Raw genomic sequence first — 21,679 nt, forward strand, 5'->3', positions numbered from 1 at the left:
TATTTTTGGAATGGGACTACAAACTTTTCATCACACATATATTCAACTTTAAGAGTATATTCAATGGTTAGACTCTTCAAGGGGTTTATCAAATACTATATTAATTTCTCTTTCATCCACATCACTCATACCCAATCTACTCAAAAACCTCTAATTTCTTACTTTCAATGGTTAGACCAACTTTTGGGGTCATCAAATTCTCTCTCCTACTATTCACTAATACCCCATTATATTTTATTTCTCCTTATTAATTTGATTCATCTCAATTCTTCACCATATTTATCATTTTGGAGTAATTAAGATACACTAATAAGGAACTGTTATAATATTTATAATTTTTTTATTTGTATCATAACTAATTATTTTATGTTAATCAAAATTATTGAAAAACCTTCTTCAAATTATATGAATGAAAAATTAAGTACAAGAAAATTATTTCATTCAATCAAACATTAATACATAGATGTTTTACTAGACATTACCGACTTTTCTTAAATAAAGATTGATATACCATATTTAAAAAATATAAATAACACACACCTATAACTAGTTTGTGCTGTTTTTTACCCGAATTTAAGCCAAATATTTTCTACGAGATCCAATTTGAGTCGTCTATGCATAGCTTAATCACGGACACGATCCCTATTGTTCATGAATGTCTGTAAATTTCTGTTACGATTGACTATTATGATATATAAAAGGTTCATCGGCGTTTTGTCGCCGGCTTGAGGATGGGCGAAAAATCTTGGTCATAATCATGTGGATAAACGAAGGGAGTACGAATCTCGTTCATACAGTTATCATGTTATGTATTATAATGCAAGTAAACATTATTTTTCCTAGCATATATTTATCACGAGCCAGTGCCGGTTGACCAATTATTGCAAAACGAGCTTGTAATACTCCAAATGCACGCTCCACATCCTTTCGTTTGCTCTCTTGCTTTTGGGCAAAAAGGCTTTCCTTCTCATTCAATGGAAGAGATATTGTGGGAATAAACGCGGCCCATTGAGGATATATACCATCTATTAGGTAATAACCCATGTCGTACTGGTGGCCGTTGATAACATAACTTACTGGAGGTGCACGACCTTCAAATACATCGTTAAATATTGGAGATCTATCAAGAACATTTATATCATTGCACCTACTTGGTGTTCCAAAGAAAGCATGCCAGATCCACAAATCATATGACGCAATAGCTTTGAGAATTAAAGTTGGCTTACCAGCTCTTCCCGAATAGAGTCCTTTAAATTGTAGTGGACAATTTTTCCATCGCCAATGCATGCAATCAATAGAACCCATCATTCCCGGAATTCCTCTTTCCTCACCTGCATATAACAATCTCGTTAAATCTGTTTCATTAGGTCTTCTTAAGTATTCGTCACCGAACTCGGCAACCACACCCTCAACAAAATGTTGTAGTGAATCTCTAGCAAGAGAGCCACTTATTTTAAGATAATCGTCCACTAAATCTGCTGATGTGGCATATGCTAACAACCTTATAGCCGCAGTGCACTTTAGCAATGTTGATGCACCAAGTCTCCCTGTGGCATATGGCCTTTGTTGGAAGAATGTGTTCTTATTAGTCAGCGTTTCTACTATACGAAGGAAAACGTGTTTTTAATTTGCATGCGAAATCGGCAGCGAAATAATCGTGGGGGGTAGAGGGCAGTGTCGGCAAAGTAGTCGTTCCATAAGCGAGTGTGTGCATCCACACGATTTCGATCAACTTGTTGCCTAGGTGCCCTAGAAACTTGAGTTACCATTGCATATTGTAACACCCCGATAATTCTCTCTTTCTAGAAAATACTTTTATAATAACCTTAGAGAATCACCCAGGCATTATCGCCCGTGTGATAACGTTTCGGCTTACTCAGAATTTTGCAGCGGAAAACAACTTATTAAAAATCAACTTTATTAAAACTTATGAAACCAAAAACAATTGTCAGAACTAGACACACCAACTTAAAACTATTGTCTGAAAACATAAGCTCCTAGGAAAACAACTTAAATGAATCTAATAATACAAGAGTCTCTCCATTCCAGATCCCAATGATATGCATCTTCGAACCTGTAATGTCAATGTCGTCTCAACTCTGCTCCCCCGAAGGATCACCACAGGATCAATAGGCAAAGCCATGATCACAAACACAACAAGCACGTAATAAGCAAAGCTGAGTACTACATATCAGACATAAATAATCCTAAACATGATACTACAAAATAACATGCAGGAACAAATAATAACATAAGTATATAATAATCTGCAGACAACTTTTACTAAACTAAACTTAAACCAACTTTTTATCACTTAGATGGAATAGTTATTAGGACGAGTTGTCTTGCCTACTAATGTGAAATGCGGGCGCGACTCCGCATTTCAGAGTGACCTGCGATATCGAGGAACCTTTGAAATAAAAGAGGGATGGTGATCAACCCATTCCTAGAAAAGCTATGGCACGCTCACCATAACCCCAACCCTTATGTCCAACTCTAGACGTGCACCAGTCTAAAGTCTATGACCTATTCTCGTTTCACTTTACGTTGAATATATTTTATTACTTGTGTTGACACCAACCAAGCAAATAACACATAATTAATAATCACACAATCATAACAGAATTCCTTTTTATCTTTGGATTAACAAGTGATCACATCTTATCAACCAAGACTCCTTTACTTCCTTTTTTTAAACCTTTACCAACTTACTTGTTGAACCTAGCCAACAATAAACTTCACCTTTATATAGGTAGAACTTGTAACTTACCAAATAAGATCCACAGTTCTTATAAGATAATAACAATACTCAAGAATTCATGTAAAACATGATTCACTCTAACTTACATTAATTCACTCACGAATTAATAAATAAAACTTGACTTATCTGCTTGCATCAAACTTCCATACAAACATTAATACTCATAAATACTTCTAGTTTACATGTAGCACACAGGCAAATAACATGTAAAACAATTTCAATAAATCATATATATGAACAACAGAGTCCTATACATGATACTAATAAATAAAACATTCTTAAAGCATGTTTCTAAATCATATAGCACATAGACAATGTACGTACCTTGTATAAACAAATCTGTAGGCCACTTTTACGCTCTAAAAGTCTCCTACTACGAAATCTCCGCCTAGAAAATAAAATAATGAAATAAATATCTCGTACTAAAAATTTACAGCAATTTTAAAACGACCAAAACCCCCTTAAACTTGTTTTAAAATCGTTTTTACGTATCAAACTTTCGTTATTTTTAATCCCTAGTATAGTACAACTATTCTAGTGATTAAAAATCATTTAAAACCATTAAAATACTTATTTTCTGAAATTACAGCATTCATAAATTTTATAAATATTTTGAAAATATATTTAATACATATAAAATTATATGCTAATCAAATCTCATGATTTATATTTTATAAATATAGTTTCTAGTGATTAAAAACCCTAAAAACTATAACTTTCATAATAAAACTGAAAATAACTTAATATAATAAAATCTGGAATTTATTATACTATTATATATGATAGCCGAAATATTTTTAAGCATATAAACAACAATTTAAATCATAAACATGGTAATTAATAATAAAATAATATAAAAACTAATACTTTAATGGAATCTTGAAGAGGAAGAAAAGAAAAACAACCACAACAAGGAGGAGAGAGGCGTCCGACAGCAGCAAGAACCGAAAGGAACCGGCGGCAGCAAATTTCTTGGCTCAAAGAAAGATTTGTGACGTTTCTTGTTGAACAAGAAACATTACTTAGCGAAGAAGAAACAAACTTTTGAGAGAAAAATATGAAGAACACGCACAAAGAGGAGAGAGAGAAAGAAAACGCCGAGTGAGAGGGAGAAAGGAAGATCACGTGGAAAGAGGAGAGAGAAATAAAGTGTGTAGGGTAAAATTTGGGTTTTTAGGATATTTAAATAGAGGCTTTTCCTTTTGGGCTTAGGAAAAGAGATTTTAATAAATAAAAGTTTGATGACTAATAAGATGGGCTCATTAGGACTTTAGTCATCAAATAACCCTTTCCCTTTTTATCACTTTTGGGCTTTTGATTCCATTAAGCTTCCTTTTCAAAAATACTTTTAATAATTAAAACTCTTATTAAAACATGCTTAATTAAAACATTACAATTTTTATTAAGCTATGAAAAATATTTTTAGTTGACTTTTAAAATAGTCAACCCTTTTTAAAAGTCAAATCATTTTCCAAACTCATTTGGATTTAAATATAACTACATAAATACTTTAATATATTTATGAAAATCCTTTAAAATTGTGGGGGATTACACATATACTTCAGTTGGATTAGCCAAAATGAAGGGCTCCATCATTTGGTCCATCATACGATTTGCACGTCTACATCTTTCAAAACGCCGCATGTAGTCATTGTTTTGCTCTTCTGCTATATGATCTGGTGGAATAAAATTGACATCATCGGAACTAGAAGAATTTGAAGATGAAATGAAACTATTATAACTTGATTCAGATGACATTATAGAGAATTTATTTGATGCTACAAGAATAGATATTGTGTGGAAAGCTGAGTATATTGAAGTATAAAGCATTGTGAAGTAAATATATAGAAAAGGTGAGGAGCAATAATACACTGTGTTGTAGCCTAAAAATCAAGGGCTACCAAGATGACACGTGGCCTCATCAGAGCCCTGCACGTGGCGCATGCTCAGAGAGGTAAAGTACACAGGGCCAGAAGGTTATATGGCTAAAAGTACATTTCTCTAGAAAAGGTGTACTAAAGCCCCTCTTATGGCCCAAAAATTGTACTTAGGCCCAGCTAAGGCAGCCTACATCTCTGCATAAAGGTGAGGTGTATTGACCAATCAGAACCTGCCACGTGTCACTATTTTACTGCTTAGCCAATCAGATGCTCCCAAATTAGGGTGACATCAAGGTATATCAGTCATTTCAAACAGTATAAATAGTCCTTGAAATCAGGGGAAAGGTACATTTTTCAAAGCATAGTGCTGTTATTCTGCCATAAATTCTCTCTCTCTCTTTACTTTCTCTCTCTAAAAGTTCCTTCATTTCCCTGATATCTGACTTAAGCATCAGAGGGGAAAATACCACCCAAACCTCCAGGGTGGGTCCCTTTTTGCAGGTTGCTGATCGGAGTTCAGAATCAGGATTCGAGCCCAATCATTGTTCCACAAGTCTCCAAATTAAGAACCTGAAGTTGGGAGTTGTTGTCTTGCAATACTAGTTTCATAACACACTGAATATACAAATTGAATTGTTTTTTCATTTTAGAGTAATCATATATAATATTAAAGCAAGAAAAAAAAATCCAATGTGGCAGTCCCATATTTTTTTCTTGCCTCTCATTGCTCTTTGATTTTTCGACCCTTCTCATTCACTTGCCACGTGTCACTTATTAAAGTAATTTTGCAAATCCTCTTTAATTGAGGCAATGAAGCGTGTATGGCAAATTAGCACCAAATCAATTCCTTCCAAATTCTTCAAATGTGCTGCTGCTATATTATAATTGATTCTTCAACATGGTTTGGTAATTCTTTCCAAATATTAGGCTCTTCTTCAAAACGTATGATTCTTCAACATAGTTATAATATAGTAGCAGGCAATTCATTTTGTATTATGGCTATCAAATTCTTCATCTTCCTATTATTATATATGATAAACAAAATAATTCCTTCCATCTCACCACATGTGATTTTCATTATTGCTTAGGGATTGAGAAACTTATGCTTTATTTAATAGAATTAGGGATCAGGCTTTGAGAAGAATGCAAAATTTTGAAGGAATTGTGTTGATGTAAGAATTTCATCAGATTATAATTGATTGTGATGAATCGATGATTGATAGATGTCACCCCGTCTAACAGCAGCTTCATCTCTTGATGCGAGAACTATGGTGAATGACATCAATCTTATTGACTTTTTTCAAATTTAAATTTTGTAGAAATTTATACAGATTTGGAATTTCTAACAAAATTGAATGTTTGAAGGAGATATGAGGATACATATACACTTTTTCTGTATTTAGTGATAAATATTGTACATGCATTACCATCTTATTTCTAAGCTAATCATTCATTAAGTTATGGCCTGTTTGTTATTATTTTTTATTTTGAGTTTTTACAAAAACTAAAAAGAAAATATGTAAACTAGAAAAATATGTATTTAAAAAAAGGTAAGTCAAGAAATATAATCCAATTATTTTCAAGTACTTTATTTAATTTGCAAGAATATTATATTATTTTGAAGATATATGTTTGTTAACTAAAGGTTTGCAATATTTTTTTGGGAAAAAAATTAGTTGTACGTAATTTAGGTAGTGCTTTTTCTAAATAATGAACATAAAGCATCTAACTTTTTAGTGGTATGAATTACATTTGAAGTGGGAGAATTACATTGATGCAATGTTTTCCATTAGTATCAATATATTTTCAAAAGGATAGTAATATCAATTACTATTATGCAAACATCAATCAAACTTACATGTGTAATATTAGTTAGAAGGATCTATAAGAAAACTTATATGGGGAGTAAAGCAGATTAATAATAGATAAAAATGAAAAAGGTTTCAAAAAGATTTCAATTTGAAACAAAATTTTGAATGATATCAGTGACCACCTAAATAGAATAGAAAAATGATCACTTTGGTAAACATAGCCCGATTGGAAAAGTTACAAAAGTATGTAAGGGCCTGTTCTCTTCAGCATAAAACAGCTGAACTGAACTGAACTGATTGGAGCTGAACTGAACTGAACTGAACTGATTGGAGATAAACCGAACTGAACTGATTGGAGCTGAACTGAACTGAAAATAAGTTGGGGAGAACAGGCCCTAAGGGATGAAAAAGGAATTGTAATTTCTTGACAATAGTTAGAAGAACTAAAATCAATAATTTTACCATACTTTTAAAATTCATATCTATGTTAATATATACTATTATCTAAAGCAAAATTCTAAATCCTACGTGGCACGCTCATGTTTACCAAGCAATTCAACTCTGGAAGGATGTATATACGAAGTTCAATCTATATGATATATGAACAAAGCCATGGAGGATGTATCATCATATAGATTATTGAACTTCGTTTATTGAGCAAAGCCAAGTTCGAAATTATGCAAAAAAAAAATCATTACTTGCTTATGTAGCTTCCGTCAATCAAGGAAATAATTTGCGTATATGACATAATTGGTGTATTGCTTATTGACTAAGAAGAAAACAATCAGTAAGAGAATATAATTTATGTATGTGTTTTAGGGAGTTGGAGTTTACATATCAACATTTACTTTTGAAAATATAACTTTTTTTTCTGAATAATTCATTTACCGGAGTTAAAAAATTATAAGGATCTATCATATGTTGATCCCTGATCATGGGCCCTTTTTCGAAAAAAAAAACATAAGGCATTTTATATGCAGCTTGATTTCTTTGCCACATATATACCATGTCAGTTAAACAATATTACTAAAAAACTCTTTGAATCTCAACAGTAGAAAAAATAGGCAACTATTAAGTTAAATAAAGTTAGGAGTTAATTAGGTAATCAGTCAAATAATTAAGTATATATTGAGAAAATAATATGAGAGAGTATTATACTTATTATTCGAAATAAGTTATAAGTCAAAATCTTATAACACATTTAGTGGCAAATCCAGGATTTTACAACTGGTGAGTCACCACTGTCCACAACAAAATGTCAATCAATAATGAATGCATGAATTTAAAACTTCATAAAAGTTTCACTCTAGAAGTAATACTCCGATCCAATTTTCCGAGATTTAAACCATATTCATAAAAAAATGTATTTTCATTAAAAAAAACCATAATTAAATTAAATATGAACTAATACAAGATACTCAAAACACGAGTTTTCAAATATAAAACTAAAGATCAACTAATTTCAAGCCAGTTGGTACATTGGTACCACAACTTGAAGTTATTCACCACACCCATCAAATTTTTTAAAAGATTAATAATGGGTCAATGAATATTAACTACATCAACTGCTAAACACACAAGTCATAAGCAATTCTCAAGGTAAATAAATACATGATTATAAAACTTTAAATTATAAGATACTATTTATACAATGATTTGGGAAAAACAACATAAAATCTTAAACTTATGGAACAAAATTTCGCGCGCAATTTGTACAGGTATAATAGCAAATTAAAATTTACATCTATGTATATACTTATTTTTTTTATTCTTAACTTTTATATCATTTATTTGATAGATGAACGGGTTAAATATTTTCACCCTGATTTTAGGAGAAATAACATAAAATTTTAAATTTATAAAAGAAAAAACTCCCCATGCAGTTGCACCTGTATAAAATTAAAATCATCACTAAGTGATCAGATACCAGTGGGTGGCCAAATATGATGCATTGGTAGTGCAAAAAGGTAGAATAAGACTTCCATAAGTGGTTGTTGAAACCGGCGTATGGCTGAATGTTATTGGTGGTGCGAATTGTGATTTTATCTGAGACTCGATAGGAAGCAATAGACAGAACAAATATTATTCCTATCAACTTTTTAAAAAAAATATAGGTAGGTCATGTGATCATCCACCATCGCATTAACTATATCAGCTATTGAACACACGAGTTATAATTCAGTTTGTAAAATAATCTCAAAACATGATTATGAAATCTTAAATCCCAAGTTAATATTCACCAACATGATTTTTAGGACAAACTTCTTAAAATCTTCAATTTATTAGACAAAACATTTCCCGTGCAAGATGCACGATGCTCGGAAAGTTACTGTTATTTCCAAAAGCAATGTTGGAGAAAAAAATATTTATCCCAAGAATGACACGAATCCCGTCTAACTTCACTAAATTTCCTATCATATATCAGAGAAGGCAATTTACTTTAATTAATGATTTGTTTTGCTATGACTATAAATAAAGTCAACAGACAAACTCTGTCTCATGTAGGCATGTATCTTCAGATACCTGTTTTCAGCCATGGACAATTTTATGATGACATTTTCAGAATTATGAGGAAAATAGGTCTCAAGATCCTTCTGTTTGATAAAAAACATTATTTGCATGAAAATACGCCAAATGTAGTTTACAAGGAAGTGTTCGCAAACATATCAATTGATTTGGAAATTTCATTTGTAATTTTTGTTCATCACCACTCATACTTTATGTTTTATGGTTTTGTGTAATATAGGAAATTAAGTCAATGTTATTATGCGACTTCCTTTAAATATGCAACAAAATAATAAATCCTCCCGTGCATTATGCACGGGTCTTAATACTAGTAATACACTAAATATAGCAATTGAATTGTCACTTCATTTTAGAGCAATAATGCATTGAAGAAAGCAAGTAAAAAATCATTTCACCACAGTATTTATCAGAGCAATAATGCACTGAAGAAAGCAATTGAATGGTCATTTCACCACAGTATTTAGCAGAGCAATAATGCACTGAAGAAAGCAATTGAATGGTCATTTCACCACAATATTTATCACAGCAATAATGCACTCAAGAAAGCAAGTGAATGGTCATTTCACCACTTTATTTATCACAACAATAATGCACTATTTCACTGAACAATTTTAATTTCAGAATTATAAGATATTAAAAAGACTTCTTATTTGAAAATAACTTTTACTAAATACGTGAATAGAGTTTACATATAATAGAACAACAATTAAAAACACCACTACTAAATTCATAATTAAACAACTGAATAACACATACACTTACAAATTTAAAATTACATTAATAGATGAGATCACATCTCATGGAAATAAAACCTTCACTAAATGACTCTTTAAATTTTCCTCTTCTTCAGTTAAGTAGTCTTTTGATGCAAGCACTTTGAATAATTCCAAATTGATCTTGTTTTGTTTCATAGAAACTTTCCTATTTTCCAACAAGACCCTCTCATTTTGAGCTTCCCTTTCGTATTTCAACCTCTCAATTTGTGAGTCTCCTTCATACTTCAACCTAGTTAGTTCCATTTCAGTTTCTAAATTTATTTTCTCAATATTATCCACCCATTGTTGGAATGCTTCTGATGGCATGTTTACAACTTTTCCCTTCCCCTTATTTTTGGTGGACCCATCGCTTGGTGTTTGGACAGAACACCCTATATCACCACTGGTTGGTGTACTTGGGTCAGTTGAAGTGGAGTAATTTCCTGTTTCATTAATCCTCCACCTCTTTGAACCACTTTCTTGAGTTGTTGCCTTCTTCTTGCACTTGTTAACAATATCCCCATAAGGCTTCCATACATCACAACCCTTAAGAATTTCCCAACAATGCCGGTCATTAAATCCCTATGGTGAGGCTTGTTGTCACTCTTGTAAATAGCATACGATGTCTTCATAACATCATCATCGCATTCACCACTTTTTCTCCTTGACTTTGCTTGAGAAAATGCACCAACAAATTTCGATACACTAGCATTTATTCGTTTCCAACGACTTCTTAGAGGATCTAATTCCCTTTCTTTTAATAGATCAGTTTCTCTCATCCCTTCAGCTCTCTCTGCCCACATTTTGTTTCTGTATACTCTAACCTGCTCATACATATTTGTAATTCTACCCCAAAAGGTCTCTCCATTTTGTTTACTATTTTGAAACTTGTTAGTACTCACCTGAAGCCAAGACTTTACAAGGACTTCCTCTTCAGCTACAGACCAATATTTTCTTAGTCCCTTTTCAACTTGCGACTCTCTACCTTCATCATCATTTTCTTCTTCTTCATTAGCGTCGTCACCTTCAATAGATGGAGCACGGGTATGATATGAAGTATTGAAGTTCGGAAGTGAACAGACACCTTGTGATGTTTGAAAATGTTAGGAAGTGAAAAAAATTGTTTCATCTACAGAAATATGATTTGGGATAACATAATTTTGTTGTGAAGGAGGAAATTGGGAGAAAGAACTAGGATTAGAGAAAGAACTCATATTTTGCATTCCATAATTTGGATATTGTAGAAAGTTTTGTGAACTGGGTTCAACATAATTATTAAGATCGATTTGAGAATTACAAAAAGATTGCAAATTTGGATTAATTTGGGGTTGTGGAGTGTTTTTGGATTTTTGTTGGTTTTTTCCCTCCCATTTTTTGGATCCATATCATAAATAAGTGTTTAATGAAAAAGAGGTGTATGAAAAATATATGGAAATACCTCAATATTGGGCTCTATTTATAGAGAAGCGAAAAATAGAGCTGTTGGTAAAGTTTTTTTTAATTTAATTTTTAATTATTAAATATGACCGTTATTTTAAAAAGGGTCAAAAAAGCATGAACAAATAATTCACAATCTCAACCGTTCACCACAATCAATTATCAGCCTTATTAGATCCAAATACACAATTCCCATAAACCAATAATACTTTGCCACTTGTCACACCCAATTGATACTTTTCAGATTTTTTCTTTTGTAAACGGTCCATATTCATGAACTGGGCAAGCCTCTCTCTCCTCCCTTTTTTTCTCTCTCTTAATTGTTTATTATTTTTCTAACCTTCTCTCTCCTCATAAACTGTCAGTGGACCAATCACTGGACATACTCTAAGTATAAATAATCTTTTCTCTCTCTTTGTATGCCCCACAATACTATTTCTCCTAAAACTCTATGCAAAAGAAAAGGGTAAACTAATAGAGGATGGAGGGAGTATTTGATTTAGTGATTAAGATATTAGTACACAAGTTTGAGGTCATGGCATCAAATCTTATATTATCCACAATTTAATTTTTTTTATTTGTATGTTGAGTACAAAAACTCAAAACTCTAATATATAGCGCCACGTGACACAGTTCCTTGTTGAGGAACACCTTTTAATATGTTAGTACTACCTTTAAATGCACGCGATGCGTGCGACGATATTTTCCCCAAATCAAACCACTACTCCCCCAATTACCATACCCATATTTCTGAATTTCACACAATATTTTCTCTCTCTCTATTCAATTGAACATCATCTCAAGCAAGTTGCAGAGTTGGTTTTGGCAGTCATGAAATTGGCTTTCGCTCAGCCCGTCATGGATCTCCGAGCTTGCTTGCGGTGATGGCCCAACCTCTGCAATTTATGTTGAAGTTCGATTATGGGCACAATTTTTTGATTCTAATATATGGGTTTAAGTATTTTTCTTTTATTTCCCCCAAAATTGAGCTCTCATATTATATCTCAATTTTTTGAAATATTTGGACACGAATATTGAAGTTATAGTTACGAAATTCGTTTTTTTTTATTTTAATATATGGGTTTAAGTATTTTTCTTTTATTTCCCCAAATATGAGTTCTCATATTATGTCTCAATTTTTTAAAATATTTGAGCAGGAACATTAAAGTTATATTTACGAAATTTGATTTTTTTCATTTTAATATATGGGTTTAAGTATTTTTTTTTCTCAAATTTTTTTTAATATATGGCAACAAAAACAATTCAAGTTCTCATATTTTGTCACAATTTTTTTTATATCTAGGGCACGAATATTGAAGTCATTTTTGACGAAATTTCATTTTCTTTGACCATTTATGATGTAATTTTAATTTGAGTTTCAACTATCTTCGAATTAAATTTTAAATAAACTATAATTTAAGTTTAAAAAAATTTTGGAATAAAAAATATAATACAGTACATATTCGTAAGAATTACTGTAATTTGAGTGTAATTTTAATCGAACATAGTATATATTTTTAAGATTTGCTGAACATAGAACAACAAACATAATTTTATTTTCAATAACGAACTACGTAGCTGATTAACGGTAAAGAATCGGCAAATTTAGAGTTTCGTATTTGAGAATGTCGTGAAGTTCCAATCTATGAAGAGAAATGTTTTTTTTTTGTTTGGAGTTTGTGTTATGGAAAATTTGATTTGAGGGAATGTTATGTTGTAATTTTTTTTGTTATTGATTGTAGTATTAACATTTGGTAAGTTCTTGATTATGAATCTTTTTTATTGGCAAGTTAATGTGACTGAATCTTATATGAGCTAATTGGGTTTAAATTTGATTTGATTGATATTTTTGTTTTGGCAAGTTTATGCATGGAATTGGGATTGATTAGGTGGCTAGAGGTTATTTGTGGAAACTTGAAATATAATACTATGTTGGGGGCATTTAAGTAAATTTCAAGGGGGATACCATTGCTCCCCCCTTGGCATATATAATGGATAATCTTTTCTCTCTCTTTGTAGGCCCCACAATACTATTCCTCCTAAAACTCTGTGCAAAAGAAAAGGGTAAACTAATAGAGGACGGAGGGAGTATTTGGTTTAGTGATTAAGATATTAGTACACAAGTTTGAGGTCATGGCATCAAATCTTATATTATGAACAATTTAATTTTTTTATTTGTATGTTGAGTACAAAAATTCAAAACTCTAATATATAGCGCCACGTGATACAGTTCCTTGTTGAGGAACACCTTTTAATATATTAGTACTACCTTTAAATGCACGCGATGCGTGCGACTATATTTTCCCCAAATCAAACCACTACTCCCCCAATTACCATACCCATATTTCTGAATTTTACACAATATTTTTTCTCTCTCTATTCAATTGAACATCATCTCAAGCAAGTTGCAGAGTTGCTTTTGGCGGTCATGAAATTGGCTTTCGCTCAGCTTGTCATGGATCTCCGAGCTTGCTTGCGGTGATGGCCCAACCTCTGCAATTTATGTTGAAATTCGATTATGGGCACAATTTTTTGATTTTAATATATGGGTTTAAGTATTTTTCTTTTATTTCCCCCAAAATTGAGTTCTCATATCATGTCTCAATTTTTAGAAATATTTGGACACGAATATTAAAGTTATAGTTACGAAATTCTTTTTTTTTTTATTTTAATATATGGGTTTAAGTATTTTTCTTTTATTTCCCCAAATTTGAGTTCTCATATTATGTCTCAATTTTTTAAAATATTTGAGCAGGAATATTAAAGTTATATTTACGAAATTTGATTTTTTTGATTTTAATATATGGGTTTAAGTATTTTTTTTCTCAATTTTTTTTAATATATGGCAACAAAAACAATTCAAGTTCTCATATTTTGTCACAATTTTTTTTATATCTAGGCACGAATATTGAAGTCATTTTTGAAGAAATTTCATTTTCTTTGACCATCTATGATGTAATTTTAATTTGAATTTCAACTATTTTCGAATTAAATTTTAAATAAACAGTAATTTAAGTTAAAAAAAATTTCGGAATAAAAAATATAATACAGTACATATTCGTAAGAATTACTGTAATTTGAGTGTAATTTTAGTCGAACATAGTATATATTTTTAAGATTTGCTGAACATAGAACAACAAACATAATTTTATTTTCAATAACGAACTACATAGCTGATTAACGGTAAAGAATCGCAAATTTTAGAGTTTCGTATTTAAGAATGTCGTGAAGTTCCAATCTATGAAGAGAAATGTTTTTTTTTGTTTGGGGTTTGTGTTATGGAAAATTTGATTTGAGGGGATGTTATGTTGTGTAATTTTTTTTGTTATTGTATGTAGTATTAACATTTGGTAAGTTCTTGATTATGAATCTTTTTTATTGGCAAGTTAATGTGATTGAATCTTATATGAGCTGATTGGGTTTAAATTTGATTTGATTGATATTTTTGTTTTGGCAAGTTTATGCATGGAATTGGGGTTGATTAGGTGGCTAGAGGTTATTTGTGAAAACTTGAAATATAATACTATGTTGGGGGCATTTTAGTTAATTTTAAGGGGGACACCATTGCTCCCCCCCTTGGCTTATATAATAGATAAATAGAGAACATATTTGCTTTTTTTTAGTAATAAGAAGGCCCATTCTCAGCAGCAATGATAGCCAAATGGTGTTGGCTTTACATTTGATTACAAAAATCATGAGATCGAGTCTCACCTCTTATAAAGAGGGATTTTCAATTGTTCCTCTTCTTTGCAAGAGACTTCATCTTACCTTAAAAAAAAGAACAAAATATATAATAAGGCCCATTCTAATAAAGGATGAAAGAAAGTTCTTTCTAGAGTTTGGTGATATTTGACCCTTAGCCTCCCGCTTGAAAGTCGAAGTTTTAATCAACTATTGTGATACTAACAAAGCCTAGAACTAATATTTCGTTAGTATTGTGATATCTAACTTTAAAATTCGAGGAAGAACTTGTTTTCAAGGAGCAGTAGATGTAATACCCTGAATTTTCAGAGCTTATTTTATTATGAGAACGTATTGTGTCGGACTCGTCCGACACAACACTCTCATCGGACGAGCAACGCGCGCTACTTATTAAAGACCGAAAAAATAAAAAAAAATAAAAAAAACACTTTCATCCCCTTCATCCGCTTCATCCGCCATTGTTCAAAAACAAAAACAACCGAAACATATCCAACAGATCCACTTTCTCACTGCAAATCTAGTTCCACTACTGAAATCTAGTTCAACCAAGAATGTCAACCGAAGATTCGAATTCACAAATCGGAAGTTCATTACAAATTGATCTAAGCAATGAGAATACTGACAGAGATCTCACATTACAAATTGAACTAAACAATGAAAACCGTAACACAGATATCACATCAGAAAAAAAAAAGAAAGAAATTACATGAAGAATCAGCTGGAAAAGAAGACAAAGAAACAGGTGTATGTCTAAAATTAATTTTCAATTGCATTTACTCATTTTCAGTTAGAATTTTGATTGTATCAGTTAGTATGTATAAAATTAGCATTTACATTGCAACAAAAGTCTATTTTTCACTCATTAACTTCTTTTTCAGTTAGACTTATTTGTTTCAGTTAGACTTATTAAGTGTTCAGTTAGAGTAATTTAGTTTTCAGTTAATATAGTTTTCAGTTAGACTTATTTAGTTTTCAGTTAGACTTATTTAGTTTTCAGTTAGACTTATTAAGTGTTCAGTTAGAGTAATTTAGTTTTCAGTTAATAAGTTTCAGTTAGACTTATTTAGTTTTCAGTTAGACTTATTTAGTTTTCAGTTAGACTTATTAAGTGTTCAGTTAGAGTAATTTAGTTTTCAGTTAGACTTATTTTATCTTCAGTTAGACTTATTTACGCTTCAGTTAGACTTATTTACTCTTCAGTTAGACTTATTTACTCTTCAGTTAGACTGATTCAGTTAGACTAATTAAGTTTTCAGTTAGACTTATTTAGTTTTCAGTTAGACTTATTAACTCTTCAGTTAGACTTATTTACGCTTCAGTTAGACTTATTTACTCTTCAGTTAGACTTATTTACTCTTCAGTTAGACTGATTCAGTTAGACTAATTTAGTTTTCAGTTAGACTTATTTAGTTTTCAGTTAGACTTATTAATTTCAGATCTCTACATTTACTCTTCAGTTAGACTTATTTACTCTTCAGTTAGACTTATTTACTCTTCAGTTAGACTTATTTACTCTTCAGTTAGACTATTCAGTTAGACTATTTAGTTTTCAGTTAGACTTATTTAGTTTTCAGTTAGACTATTTACTCTTCAGTTAGACTTATTTACTCATCAGTTAGATTTATTTACTCTTCAGTTAGACTGATTCAGTTTTCAGTTAGACTTATTTAGTTTTCAGTTAGACTTATTTTCTTTTCAGTTGGTCCTTAATTTATTTCATTTAGTATAATTATTCTTTCATTTGATACTATTACAATCATTTTCAGCTACACTTGTTTAGTTTTCAGTTAGTGCTTTTGTTCTTTCAGTTAGTGTCCTTAATTTTTTGTCAATGAACTCAACAGCTGAACATGAATATCTCAAGTACATCAATGACGAAAATATCAGTAGCAGTTTAATAGGGAGACATGTTACAGATCACAAAGATGGTTACAACTTGTATCAAGACACTCAAGAGCATTAGGATTTAGTATTAGGAAACAAACTCTAAGGAGGAGGAGAATTGATAATTCAATATACGAATTCTACTTGGTTTGCTCAAAGGAAGGAGCCTCAAAATCAACAAACAAAATAACAGAACCAAAAGAAAAAGACACACAACAAGAAAAACCTGTTCAGATACCAGATGTTGAGCAGCCAACCAAGGAAAGAAAGGAAAGAGTAGTCAATGAAACAAGAACAGCATGCAAAGCCATGGTCAGATTTAAGCAAGAAAAACCTGGTCAAGACTTTGTTGTAGTAGCTCATGAGTTCAGCACAACCATGAGTTGGTAATACAACAAGAAATACATCATCTGAAATCAGAAAGGAAGATAACTGAACAAAAAGGACAACTAATAAAACAATGGTTGAATCTGGCATAAAGCCAATGCATGCATACAACTTTTTGTGTCATGAGGCTGGATCAGAAGAAGTAGTGGGCCACACAAAAAGGGACCATCTAAACTATATCACACAGTACAGAACAAGATTGGTTGAAGGAAAGGATATGCAGAGCGTGTTGGACTTACTTCAGCAAAGAGCGGATGATGATCCTGCATTCTTCTACAGGCTGAAATTTGGGGAACATAACAACACTTGTCAGCTACTTTTGGCGAGATTCAATGATGTTGGAGGACTTCAAAGCATATGGAGATGTTATGATATTTGACACAACATATAGGACAAACAAATATGGACTGATATGTGCACCATTTGTTGGCATAAATTGCCATTGGAAAACAACAATGTTTGCATGTGCTTTCATAACTAATGAAAAGGAAGAGAGCTTTGAATGGCTACTAGAAACATTCAAGAGAGCAATGTGCCAACAAGAGCCAAAGACAATTTTCACTGATCAAGATAAGGCAATGGGCAATGCAATTGAAAAGGTATTTTTCAGTTAGAATTATTTAGTTTTCAGTTAGAATTATTTAGTTTTCAGTTAGACATATTTAGTCTTCAGTTTGAGTTAATTATTATTAAGTTAGACTTATTTATAATTCAGTTAGACCTATTTAGTTTTCATTTAGACTCATTAATTTTTCAGTTAGCCTTACTTTTCAGTTAGACTAATTTACTTCTCAGTTAGACTAATTTACTTTTCAGTTAGACTCATTGAGTTTTCAGTTAGACTTATTTAGTTTTCAGTTAGACTCATTTAGTTGTCATTTAAGTTAGTGGAAATTTTAGTTAGATTTCCACTATTTCAGTTAGACTTCTTTCTTTTTGTTTAGACTTATTGATTATTCAGGTAGACTTAGTTAGTTTTCAGTTAGACTTATTTAGTTGTCAGTTACACTTATTTACTTTTCAGTTAGACTAATTTACTTTTCAGTTAGACTTATTTAGTTTTCAGTTAGACTCATTTAGTTTTCATTTGGGCTTCATATTACTTCTTTTTGTCTAATGAAATTTTCAGTTAGCATTTACACTGTTTTCAGTTAGACTTCTTAATTTTTCAGTTGGTCTTCATATTATTTCTTTACTTATTCAATTAGATTCACAAGCATTCAAATGAAAGTGATTTCTAGCATAATTTGTACTATCTTAAAACAGGTTTTCCCAAATCAAGACATAGGCTTTGCCTTTGGCATATAGAGAAGAACTTTGTAAGCCACTTCGGATCCCTCAAGACCAATGAAGACTTCAAGAACATGTTCAAGAACTGTTGATGGGGTGTCAAAATGAATCAGGCTTTGAAGAATTGTGGGCGAAAATGATGGAATTGTATGGACACGAGAAAAAGGAATGGTTCGAGCAAGTATATGATCAGAGACACAAGTGGTGCACCAGTTAAATAGGGATATGTTTTCAGCTGGAATCTTATCATCACAAAGAAGTGAAGTCACAAATAAGGCAATATCATTCAATGCAAAAGCAACAACAAACCTGTTTGAATTCTATCATATATTTGAGCAAACAGTGAAAAGATGGAAGAAGCAATGAAACTAGTGACAACTTCCGGAACAGAACGAACGTCCCAAAGCCGTCAAATCCAAATCAAAGCTTCTGAAACATGCACTGATGTATACACACTAGCACTGTATATAATGACTTTGAAACAGAGTATGAGTGGGCAATGGCATCATTTTTACGAGCATTTGCAACAGAAAACTCACAGTGAAGTTGTTTGAAGTCTCACCAGAAGAAGATTTCACCAATTCACATACAGTAGCATACGATGAGGCTACAACAGAATTAGTGTGCTCATGTCAATGCTTCACAGAGACGGGGATGCTTTGCTTTCACATAATAAGGGTCATGCACATGTTCAGCATATTTCAAATACCACAACAATATATCCTTAAGAGATGGACAAGACTTGCAAAGTCAGCAGTATGGGAGAATGTTCAAGGTTAGTGAAATAAATCAATATGACTAACTGACAAATGAAAGCAACTAACTGAAAAACTGAAGACTCCAACTGAAACAATTAACTGATCACCTGAAAGATTTAATTAGTGAACTGAAAAAAAAAGGCTCCAGCTGAAACATTAGTATAACTAACTGATCCATTAATGTTACTACCAGAAATTAATTGGGGGTTTTGTTTGTGTGTGGGAGGGGGGATATTAGTGGTGGGGGGTTTTGGGGGTGTGGGGTTTAACACTTAACTAACTGAAACAATTAACACACCACCTGAAAGAATTTATAAGCTATCTGAAAATTTAGTTAGTCAAATGAAATAATTGACTAAGAAACATTTATTAAGCAGACAAGGACCAAAGCCAAAATGCACTGTTGTGGACACCATGGAGACATGCAATAACCAAGAATTTCTACAACCTAGTGTCAATATGTCAATCAAATGAGGATGCAAGAACATTATGTGACAATTCGTTGAAGGAATTATACAAATCAGTGAAAGAAGTTTTCAAGACCATCAACAAAAACAACAAGAAATCGAAGACGAAGAACTACGAAGACAAACAGTTGAAAATCCTGAGGTGATAAAGACAAAAGGAAGACCCCAAAGGGAAACAAGAGAGTAAAAGGACATTTTGAGAAGCGTAAAATGAAGACAAGGCATCCGAACGAATATGGAACAAAAACCCCAAATGTACCTCAAGTTGAATAGTGTTCAAATAATATTAGTTTTCAATTGTATTCCAGTCAGTAATTGTATTCAAATTTACACTTGTTTATTTCTAAGCTACTCGAAATTCAGTAATATTAGTATTTATTGTCCTTCAGTTAGACTTGTTTTTTTTTCAGCTAGTGTTTCTAGTGCTTCAGTTAGACGTGTTTACTTTTCAGACTTATATTAATTGAGTTTCAGTTAGACTTGGTATTTTTAGCTAGTGTTAATTCTGCTTCAGTTAGACTTATTTATTTTTCAGCTAATCTTTATACTGCTTCAGTTAGACTTGTGTATTTTTCAGCTAGTCTTAATTATGCTTCAGTTAGACTTATTTATTTTTCAGCTTGTATTAATTGTGCTTCAGTTAGACTTGTGTACTTTTCTGCTTCAGTTAGACTTATTTGATTTTCAGCTTGTATTAATTGCGCTTCAGTTAGACTTGTGTATTTTTCAGCTAGTGTTAATTTTCCTTCAGTCAGACTTATTTATTTTTCAGCTAGTATTAATTGTGCTTCAGTTAGATTCTTTATTTTTCAGCTAGTGTTTATAGAGCTTCAGTTAGACTTGTTTATTTTTCAGTTAGACTTATTAACTCTTCAGTTAGACTTGTTTGTTTTTCAGCTACTATTTACAGTGCTTCAGTTAGACTTAAAATTTATATTTACAAATATATGTCATACACTTATTATTATGAGTTAGATTTTTCATTTTTCAGTTGGTGATTGTATTTTTCCAATTAATTTTCAAACAACTTCATTTACACAAATGTATTCCATTCAAAGTAAGTGTAAATGTACAATTCATTAAAGAACACATATATAATGTAAAATGAGTTTGTGCTATTTCTACTGTACATTCAAAATTTAATGGTGTGCTATTTCTACTGTACATTATAATAATAAAAAAAAAGTTTGGCACCTAAGAATAAGAAATTTCAACAGTTGCTCTATTTTCACTTTTCTCCAAAATTATTATTCAACACTCTTCTACTTTCGCCTCATGATCCCTCCTTCGCCGTAAAAGTGTGCTTCTTTTCTATTTGTCTCTTTGATCGATTAAATGCTAATTTATCTAGAACAGCCTCTTTATCCTTCCTTAATTCTGTCTTGCCATCAGTTAGGTTTCTTTGCAGACCAAACATAACAGTCATGCTTCACTTTTCTCTCAGTTTGTTTAAAGGATGGTCCACAAGACGAAGCACAAGCCTCACCGCTCAAGGTTTTTGGTGGCTGCCTGAAAAATAATAAAATCAACACTATTAAAAAGTTTCAAAAAAGAATGTAACAATTAAAAAACAAAACTAACTGAACAACAACAACATCAACTAGTCTTTATAGTGCTTCATTGTTTTTCAGGTAGTCCTTATAATGCTTTCAGCTAGTAATGATTGTGTTTCAGTTAGACTTGATTGTTTTTCAGCTAGTATTTATTGTGTTTCAGTTAGACTTGTTTATTCTCAGCTAGTCTTTACAGTGCTTCAGTTACACTTAATTATTTGTCAGCTAGTCTTTATAGTGCTTCAGTTAGACATCTTTGTTTTTCAGCTAGTCTTTCAAGTCCTTCACTAACTGGCTATCATACCTTTTTCTATTAAAAAACTTTCAAAAACAGAAATGTAACAAGCAAAATACTCCCTAAAAACTATAAAGTAATCATACCCTTTTCAGGTCAACAAGTGCAAATGGTTAGTATTTTGACCGTCATACAGCTCCATGGTTTTGATTGCATAGACACCAAATCAAAAT

The 21,679-nt window shown here is 31.7% G+C and overlaps 1 protein-coding gene across 1 annotated transcript; it reads right to left on the reverse strand.

Annotated features, from left to right (window-relative positions):
* Positions 1-789: 789 nt before the first annotated feature.
* Positions 790-10,060, reverse strand: LOC104906381 (uncharacterized). The gene is made up of 3 exons (XM_010695121.2): positions 9,791-10,060; positions 8,976-9,046; positions 790-1,561 (listed from the first exon to the last, which is right to left on the reverse strand). Exons 1-3 carry the CDS (start codon positions 10,058-10,060, stop codon positions 790-792), a joined length of 1,113 nt encoding a protein of 370 aa, XP_010693423.2.
* Positions 10,061-21,679: the final 11,619 nt, after the last annotated feature.

Source organism: Beta vulgaris, chromosome 2 (assembly GCF_026745355.1).
Source record: "Beta vulgaris subsp. vulgaris cultivar EL10 chromosome 2, EL10.2, whole genome shotgun sequence".
Lineage (NCBI taxonomy): Eukaryota > Viridiplantae > Streptophyta > Magnoliopsida > Caryophyllales > Amaranthaceae > Beta > Beta vulgaris.